This window comes from Xyrauchen texanus, chromosome 33 (genome assembly GCF_025860055.1).
Source record: "Xyrauchen texanus isolate HMW12.3.18 chromosome 33, RBS_HiC_50CHRs, whole genome shotgun sequence".
NCBI classification, from domain to species: domain Eukaryota; kingdom Metazoa; phylum Chordata; class Actinopteri; order Cypriniformes; family Catostomidae; genus Xyrauchen; species Xyrauchen texanus.
The window spans coordinates 32775710-32785660 of record NC_068308.1 but is presented as its reverse complement, the minus strand read 5'-3'; the positions used below and the strand labels follow the sequence as shown (position 1 = coordinate 32785660).

The 9951-nt window shown below is 36.1% G+C and overlaps 1 protein-coding gene across 2 annotated transcripts; it reads left to right on the top strand.

The window, feature by feature from the left end:
- Positions 1-798: 798 nt before the first annotated feature.
- Positions 799-9355, top strand: LOC127626604 (tektin-3-like). 2 transcript variants are annotated; one of them, XM_052102509.1, is made up of 8 exons: positions 799-837; positions 1355-1952; positions 3358-3441; positions 3791-3861; positions 4059-4202; positions 4460-4682; positions 6276-6430; positions 8056-9355. In XM_052102509.1, the coding sequence occupies exons 2-8, from the start codon at positions 1380-1382 to the stop codon at positions 8270-8272; spliced, it is 1467 nt and encodes a 488-aa protein (XP_051958469.1). In that variant the 5' UTR covers positions 799-837; positions 1355-1379; the 3' UTR covers positions 8273-9355. The 2 variants fall into 2 exon arrangements, with proteins under 2 accessions (XP_051958469.1, XP_051958470.1); XM_052102510.1 differs by lacking the exon at positions 799-837 and having other exon boundaries at positions 1296-1952.
- The last annotated feature ends 596 nt before the right edge of the window (positions 9356-9951 follow it).

Genomic DNA, 9951 nt, shown 5'->3' with positions numbered 1-9951 from the left:
ATGAAAAGTTGTGTGAATGAATGTGAAATCTATCTTGCAAGAAATAATGAGGTCTGCAAGAAAAAGGCATATTATAGTATTTGATAAAAATAATACGGTATTAATAAAATGTATGAAGTCATCTATGGGAGATTATATTTTATTGTGCATGGTTAACATAACATGATCTGAAAGTACAGTATGACAAAAACCTATCCATACTGCACGCAGTCCTCTGTCTCTCAGAGGAGCCGAGTGACCCTTTTTCTCAGTTCATTCACTGCTGATCACTTTGAACCTGCTGAACTGTTACTGCTAATTTATGTATTCTGAATGGAGACTGGACAGAGACTTAACTCACCAGGGGTGATAGCTGCCCAGAAAGCATGCAGTGAGATCATGTGATAAAGTCAGTTAATGGAGACAGACAGACAGACAGACAGACAGACAGACAGACAGACAGACAGACAGACAGACAGACAGATAGATAGATAGATAGATAGATAGATAGATAGATAGATAGATAGATAGATAGATAGATAGATAGATAGATAGATAGATAGATAGATAGATAGATAGATAGATAGTTAGTTAGTCTGCCTATTTATCCATTTGATAAAGTTCTTGGCTGCTACTGAATATGTGCCTGTAAACTTGAATCTTGTGATCTGGATTGGCTTTACCTCTGACGGAAGTCTTGATGTCTGGTCAAGGGCTTGTCTATCAATAATTCACATCAGTGCCATTAGAGATCTCCTGCGTCTGCGCAAAGCTCTTCACAAATTTTGGAGAATAGGTTCTCACTCACACCTGTCAGCAGTGCACTTCATGAGAGTGGTGGACGAGATTCCAAATAAGGTGAGTTAAAATTACATGCTGTTAAATTACTTTAACAATTACAATTATAGATTGCCTTGCTCATTCGTCCGGTCAACATTACTTCCAAGACCTGGGTCAATATATTAATGGTGTGCAAATGCCTTTTATGTATATATAACATGTATAAAAATTGCATTAATAACATAAACAAAGATGATAGAAAGTTTAACAGATTAGCTAATGCACATTCAAATAGTTAAGTTGAATTATACTTTAATTCTTGTGTTTTTATATGTATGCATATTTGAAGGTATGGTAAAACATTTTATAATGCATTTTTTAATTTTCTAGTAATGTACTAAAAAGTATTACAAAGTGTTACCTGTGCATGCACTGCAAAATAATTTTATTTTGCTCTATTCTGTATGGCACAAGTTCAACATTGCTTCAGATATTTAACACAGTGTGATATTAGGGCCAGATGCCAGTTTCCCTGTGTGAGACAGCCACACACATGCAGCACAGACATATAGTTATTAACCACAGATTTCCATAGAAATAGGTGGCCATTTGATTGACACATGGAGCTAATTGGATCCACCCAAATGGCTACTTACACTCGGCCTAAAACTAGCCACTTCCTACCAGCCATTTCCACCATGGCATCTAGCTACAGGAGCCACCAGCCTGCCTTGACCTACAACCAGAATTCAAACATGCCCTGGAGGACTAATTCTTACTTCAGGAGTGGCAGTGCTATCCCGACTGCAGCAGGCCTTCAAAGAGACAACCTGGAATTGGTCCGGGCCAAGACCATGTTCTACCCCTCAAATAGGACTGCTCTTAGTACATGGTACATGCCAAATGACTGGTACAAGTCCAACCAGAGTAACTACAGGGAGTCGGAGTCGTCCCGGAACAGTGCGGAAAGGCTTCGGAGGGACACTATCCGGCTGATCCAGGATAAGGACCAGCTGACCCGCAAAACTCAGGAGACCACCAGCAAGAATATTGGAGAGAGGCTAAATGACATCAGCTTCTGGAGATCTGAGCTCAATCATGAGATAGACAACATGGTGACAGAGATAGCGGCACTGACCGAGGTAAAAAGGAGGCTTGAAAGAGCAATCGCTGAGACTGAGGGACCACTTCAGGTCAGTGTGTGTGGCAGAAGACAGTCAAAAAAATTAAAACATTTGAATTAGATCTTGGTGTGCAATCCCCATGTTGGGATCCACATCATTTAAAGGGGATGTATAATATATTTGAGTTCACCCAAAATTATTTTACTCACTCTCATGTCACTCCAAACATGTATGACTTTCCTCCGTGGAACAAAAGGAATGTCAATGCAGCTCTTTTAAATCTCTTTTAGTGTTTCATGGAAAAAAGAAAGTCAAACATGAGGGTGAGTAAATGATGACAGAGTTGTAATTTTTTGGTGAACTATCACTTTAAAATCTTCCCTTAAGGCCCACTTTTGATATTTGTAAAAAAATATATATATTATATATATATATATATATATATATATATATATATATATATATATATATATATATATATATATATATAGGGCCAACAACATATGTACATTAGTATTTCATTACCATTTTCCATTCTGTCATTAACATTTAGAATTAAACGTTGAATTGTGTTTTTCTCATCTAATTACTTCATTTTGGTCATAGTGATCTAGTTAAAGTTAACTAGAAAAGCCCACAGCAGCGTGTCAGGTGACCTATTGTTAAAACCACTTGGTAACAGAACCTAGAAGGGTGTAAGATATACACTCTCAATCAAATTGACCACAAAGTACACTGGAGCTAACCAATGACCTCAATGTCTCTGTCTTTACAGAGTTACACATCTGAGTCACATTAAGGGACTGTTACCATAGAGAACACAATAAACATGGTGACTAGTGCCTTGGATGGGTTACAAGCGCAGTGACACATTGCCATCACCTCGCAGAAATGATCACAAGAATGATCACAGACATTTTCATAATGTTATATTTGCTTACTAGTACTGCCATTGTCACAATTTATTAAGTCAGGAAGAATTCCTTATAACAAGGCAACTGTAATATTATAAAACCATGATGTCATACTACACACCATTCAGTCATCATTAAACTCTCTCCCCAGTTAACTGTGTAAAGCGCTTTGAGTGTAGTGTCAGAAAAGTGCTATATACTGTAAATGTAACGTTCATTCATTCATTCTCTCAGTTTGCTCAATGTTGCTTTGCAGCCATATTTACATATGATCATATGCTATATGATTGTAGAATGGAATACAATTGAATACAATACAATACAAATATCTATGGCCATGTCCACACTATCCATTTAAGTTTCATACCTCCATTTGCAGTTTCCTAATGCATTCGTTTTTTCAAAGAATGCAGTAATGGATATCGTTTTATAAATGCTACATTTTCTGTGGATAAAATCAGTGTGGATGAAAATCCTAAATGTAGCGAAATCAATGTTTTTTCAAATGAAAATGTATTAGTGTGGCCTATATCTGTATTATTACACTTTTCCTTCTCCAGGTGTCTCAGGAATGTTTGTTCAACCGAGAGAAACGGATGTCTATTGACCTGGTTCATGATGATGTAGAGAAAGATCTAATTAAGGTAAAGTCACCTGAGCCTTAATGTAAATGCTTAAGGCTTTCTTGAAGGAACAGTTCCTTTAAAATTGTTCATCATTGTCTTCATTGTGTCATGTTGTTCTAAACTCCTATGACTTTCTTTCTCCCCCGGAACACAAAAGTATATGTTAGGCAGACTGTTAGTCTCAGTCGCCATTCAATTTAATTGCATGTTTTTTTAATAGCGATGGTGATAGGATTTTTTTTAAGGGGTATTTTGACTCTCTTAAGTGATTTGCATAAATGTAATGAGTAAATTAAACATTTTATTTCATAAACTAATAACATAAATGAGTACATAATAAAAATAATTTATGTATTTATTTTTGCAGGAGGTAGAGGTGATTAGGTCATGTCAAGAGAGAATGAGACGACATTTAGACCGAGCCATTGCTCAACTAGCGTGAGTCATGCAGAAAACCCTAAAATAAATATCTTTATGACAAGTTTTCTTTAATATGGTCAATTTTGTTTTCATCTGATTCCTTGAAAGAATTTTGATGAATGATCAAGACGTCTTTGCAACACAATGCATATTGCGGTTATATTGATTCTGAAAGGTTTCTGGACACCTGCTGTGTGTTGTGTATACTTCTTCAGGTTGAATCGAGCAGCACAGCATGAGCTAGAGAGAGACTTGAGTGATAAAGTCACGGCACAGAGAATTGACGACAGGTGTCACCATCTCAGAAACACGTCTGATGGTATAAGCTATTACAGAGGAATCGATCGCCTGGACCCCTCGTGAGTGCAGTAGACAGTTGTTGTGTTTACAGTGCTTGATATATATGGGTGGGATTTTCTTTAAATAGGTCATATTACATACATTATCATGTTTCTTTTTCTCTCACTCTTAGATAAAAAAAAAACATTTTTTGCTGCTGTGCCTTTAAGAAAATTGTATTCTTCACGATACGTATTACCCCTTTAAGAAACACTAAGTAAATACTTTTAATTCAGAGATCAAAGGAATTATACTTTTCTTTTTATGTTTTTAACAGAGTCAGTCTACCAGACTCCTGGTCCAAGTTTACTGATGACAACATCCTTCATTCTCAGAGTGAACGTGCAAACTCTCACAAACTCCGTGACGAGATTGAGATTATGCTCAATGCCACATCAAACGAGATGTGGAACCAGTTTAACACAGTAAATGTGTCCTTCACCAACCGTATCTCTGAGACAGCAGATGCCAAGAGCAATCTACAGACTCATCTGGCTAAGGTAAACACAGGATGCTGAATGTCACATGTGTCATTACATTTATTTGTTCATATGTTGTTTCACATTTCAATCTCAAAAGTGCAAAAAAATAAAAATTGTGAGAAAAGAAAGAATTATTTTTTATAAAAACAAAGAGAAGAGATGAGATGAGAAGAGAAGAAATGAAAAAATAAAATGAAAAGGAAAGAAAACCTAGAGCAAAAGAAAAGAGAAGAGAGAAGGAAAGATAATACAAGAAAACAAAAGAAAAAGAAAAAACTAGACAAGAGAAAAAAAGAAAAGACAAGAAAAAGACGAGAAAAGAAAAGACAAAACAAGAAAAACAAAGAAAAGAAAAAGAAACCTTTTCAAGAAATGAAAAAGAAAAGAAAAATAGAGGAAAGACAATAAAAGAAAATTAAAAGAGAAGGCAACACAAGGAAAACAAAGAAAGAAAAAATAAAATAAACTTTTTCAAGAAAATAAAAAGCAGAAAAGGACAAGAAAAAAGGACAAGGGAAAAATACAGAAAACAACAAAAATAAACTTATAAAATAAATTAAAAAGAATGAAAAGTCCTCTCTCATTCATCATTTTGTGATAGAGATTAGACTTTTCACTAATCCAGATAAGTTTCCTGCTCAATGTTTGTGTTAAAAGAGGTCCTAAAATAAATATCCTTTTACTTGCCCGCATGTGCGTGTTATAAATATCTAGACTGAATCATCTAGACACAGGAACCTTCTGTTGAGAAGGTTAATGAAGTGCATGAAGAGGCTCTCTGTCAGCTGTCCATAAGCTTTTAGCTATTGACAGCTGTTATCAGAGGCATGATGTAACCAATAAAGACCACTATTGGAGATGGTGACTGGTTAAAATGACATTACTTTAAAATGTGTTAGATGGGATGGCGAGGGAGGGAGGGTAGTGCTAAGCACAGTGTTGTGATATGAGAGATGTCTCTGTAACTATATACACTTAATCCTGAATATTTTTGAATAACCATTATGATTTTATTTGGAAGACCTGCTACTAAGGGAACTACAAAGCCCTTCAAGATCCCTCATATATCTGACTTAATGGGGTCTCAAAAATAATCTAACATTAGTTTCTAACATTTAACAAAGTTAGTTCTTTGGCCTAACAAGACCCTATGAAATCGACGAAACCCTACACATTTTTTATTTATTATTTTTTATTTAATTTTATTCTATTAGCTTTAAGGCCATCTACCTGTATATGTGCACAAACTTCTAAAATTTGACAAAAGTTATTGAATGGTTATATTTTGAATCTACAGTTTTTATTTTCTGTGAAAATGGACCACAAATATTTGTGACTCATCTCGAACCCAGGGTCATATAGACATTTTTGTCCAACAAAATGCTTCTCTCCCTAATGCAACAGACTTCTAAATTCACGTTTATGGTTTTGCTGCTCTGTGACTTTCTGTTTCAATATAAAATGCACCAACACAGTAAAGACAATTGCATTCGTCAAACCATTTCATGAACAATTTGTGACATTGAGAAGACTCAAGAAGTCAAACTCTATTGACATTGGCATTTATTAAATCAACTTTCTTTCTCTCTCTTTGTTCTCCTCCACTATTAGACACTTCAAGAAATGTTCCAGACTGAAATGCTGATTGAAGCTCTGAAAAAGACAATTAGAGACAAAGAGAACCCGCTTAAAGTGGCCCAAACTCGCCTGGAAGAAAGAACTCGCAGACCCAAAATTGAGCTCTGCAGGGATAACCCTCACCACAGGTAACAGCCCTGCTGAAAAGATCTGCATAACTGTTAAACATTTTGTCATCTGGGTGCTGGTTCTCAGCAGGCATTTTAACTAGCCTGACAGGCAAGGTCAGCTAGAAAGACCATGCTAGTTGACCATCTTAACCAGGCAAGATTTGATGGAGAACATCTTATGCTGATCCTTCAGCACCAGACCAGCATTAAACAGCCTTGGCAAGCATGACAATTCATACTGAGCTAAACTGGTCTTTTCAGCAAAGAGCCCTCCAGGAACAAAGGTAGGGTGGCAACTAATGATTATTTTGACAATCGATTAATCTAATGATTATTAGAATGATTATTCGACTATTCGCCGATTATTGCAAAGATTAATCATTAGCTCTTAACTGATTATTCAGCTTGTGGCCCAATTTAAAAGGTTGTATTAAACGTGCTAACTAACAATAAAGAGGACAAAATCATATATAAAAAAATACCTCTAAAAGACATTCATTGAATTAATGGAAAAACAAAACTTTTTATTAAGTTTAATTCAGTAAAGAAATTCACTGCAAAACATCCTATTGTTATCAAGTTTTTCTCTTGTTTTCCATTTAAAATAGTCTAAAAAAACATAATTTTTATTGAGAAGCAACATATAAGATATTTAGATTGTTCCTAAAGAAAATGTGTGTTGTTTTAAAGTTGTTTGGTGTTTTAGATATTTATATTGGAAAATAAGCCAAAACAAAATCAAATCAAAAACGTATTGTGTTGCAGTGTATAATGGGGCGAAGACTACCCTCTCTCACCTTTCTGATCACTTCAATCCAACTATAACCCACTAATAAACAAACACTCTTGTATTAATAAAGCTGCATATTGCCAGTTTTCTTCACAATAGTTAATGCACAGTAACATATATAATGATTCAATAAATCACGAGCCATCATGTTATAATCTAGCTGCATTAAGCGTGCACGCTCGAAGGACAAGTGTTCCCGCGACAGAGTGTGCATCAGCCGGGTGCAGTTTCAATCTCCCCCCCTTAGATCGGGACATTTGCGCTACTCATAGAAGAGGTGCTGACCGAACAGGGAAATGCCATTTTTGGAGTTTGTAGTTATTTAAATGATCTGCTTCTGTATTATTTGAACTTTAATAAAGCTATGACACATTAAATATAACTGCCTTTAAGATGTAACGCCTGGGTGTTTCCTTTAAAGGGCTCCGGCTCCGCTTATTCCACAACGAGAATGCTTCTGAATTTACTTTATTTTGTTTTTTTTTGTATAATTCCCTCGTACTTTGGGATCTACATCACCTGAAGCTGTTTGGAAAGTTTAGAGTGCATCTGGAAAGTTAGCTGTGTAATTCTTCCTGTCCTGTGTCTTGCGTGAACTGCAGTGCTGCTCTCTTGCACAATCATTACAGTTTAATGTGATCCCATGACACATTAAATGTGATCAAACGACTCAACAACGAAAAATTTTGTAGACAATTTTTTAATGTCGACGTTGTCCATAATGTCGACTAATCGTAGGCAATACTTGTGGTTATTGCCAGGAGAAAGTTTGCAGTAAAAATGAAACAAAATCAAGGGTATATTTGCATTAATCTCACTTTTCTCCATGTTCTTCCCTTTCTCTATCTCTCAGGTTGATTAATGAGGTAAGGGAGATTGAAGACACCATTCATAAGTTGAGAGAGAGGTTGATAGAGGCTGAGAACACTCTCCAGAACCTAGTCAAGACAAAAGTGACTCTGGAGCATGACCTGTCAATCAAGGCCAACTCTCTGTTCCTGGATCAGGAGAAATGCATGAGCATGAGAAAAAGCTTTCCTAGCACACCTCGTCTAGTCGGTTACACTTAGGTCTCCTATAACCCCATCTAGCAGCTGCTTAGCCATGGCCTGTTTGACCGACCTGTTTAACATTTAAAAGATAAACTACAAGAATGATGTCAGAACTGCTGAACAAATTGTTCTTCTCTTTATCTAAGTGGAACAGCACCACTCAACTCCCCATTATTTTCTTACTCACCTCTGTCTGTTAGGTTAAGCACACAATAATGATAGTAATGAATAGAATCGATTGTCTCTTGTCCTTTGACTGTCTGGATTCAAAAAATCAATAATCCCCGAACAGTTGGTGAAGTGGTTGTGATTTTTTAATGAATTATACCCCAAAATAAGCTTTGTTTTTAATGCATTTCATCAAGTGCACTTCGAGTTTAATCCAGCTTTGTGTGAGAATGGCCCTTGGCACTTAGATGTGATGTTTGTGAGGTGTCTGTAAAGTTTGCATGTTAATGAAAGTGAAGTTTAATAGTTTTAGAAAGTGATTTGCATGAAAAAGTTAAAAGAGTTTTATAAAAATTTTGCCCTCTTTTATAATGATTGTTGTTCATTAAATGGACTTTACATTTATTAAAAGTTTCTTTAGTCTGAGTAGTAGTTAAATAAACATTAAGATGAGATTAAATGCAAAGGTTCAGTTTAATATTTGATCGTAACTGCTTCAGACATCTGTTGAGATTGTAAACCGACTCAATCCTTTCCCACTTCCTATCAAAGTGTGATGTAATTCTAACAGTTTGGAGACAGTGACCACAGCACCTTGCTTTTGTTTGTTAAGTTCAGAGTTCCATTTTAGGACTGTCATTGATAAATAAACCTGTGGTTCCCATGATCTTCTGAAGTACAAACACATACTTCAGAAACAGATGCCACAGATAAGCAGACTCTCGGTAAAGTATACACAGCATCTTGGTTTGTTGATTCAGAAGGAAAACGTGTTTGCTCTTACAAACAGCATGCTGGTGCTCTGCTCAAACACACACATACAACTCCTTTGGTAAGTTCAAGTCTGTTCTGTAGGTAACATGTTTTACAAGATGCACTTAAGATTGTGTTTGTATCATGTATCTCTAAGAATGGTGAGTTCTGTTACTTAAAAAAAATAAATCAGTGCTTATTTGAAACATATCCTCAAGTACTGATGTCCAATATACACTCGCTGAGCACTTTGTTGGGAAAACCTGTACACCTACTTATTCATGCAATTATCTAATCAGCCAATCATGTGGCAGCAGTGCAATGTATACAATCATGCAGATACGGGTCAGGAGCTTTTTAGTTAATGTTCGCATCAACCATCAAAATGGGGGAAAAATTTTGATCACAGTGAATTCAACCATGGCATGATTGTTGGTGCCAGACAGGCTGGTTTGAGTATTTATGTAACTGCTGATCTCCTGGAATTTTCATGCACAACATTCTCTAGAGTTTACTCGGAATGGTGTCGAAAAAACTAAAACATCCTTGTTGATGAGAGAGATAAACAGAGAATGGCCAGACTGGTTGGAGCTGACAGGCTACTGTAACTCACTGATGACCTCTCTGTACAATAGTGGTATTAGTGAGCATCTCAGAATGCACAACATATCGAACCTTGAGGCGGATGGGCAACAGCAGCAGAATACCATGTTATTAGGAACATAGTGTTCCTAATAAAGTGCTTAGTGAGTCTAAAAATACAACTACACTGAGGA

Excerpts from the sequence above, each read along its gene's own strand:
- LOC127626604 (XM_052102509.1), top strand. The coding sequence starts at position 1,380 with ATGGAGCTAATTGGATCCACCCAAATGGCTACTTACACTCGGCCTAAA. Across the intron at positions 3,862-4,058 it reads CGAGCCATTGCTCAACTAGC|GTTGAATCGAGCAGCACAGC; the intron begins GTGAGTCATGCA and ends ATACTTCTTCAG. Across the intron at positions 6,431-8,055 it reads AGGGATAACCCTCACCACAG|GTTGATTAATGAGGTAAGGG; the intron begins GTAACAGCCCTG and ends TCTATCTCTCAG.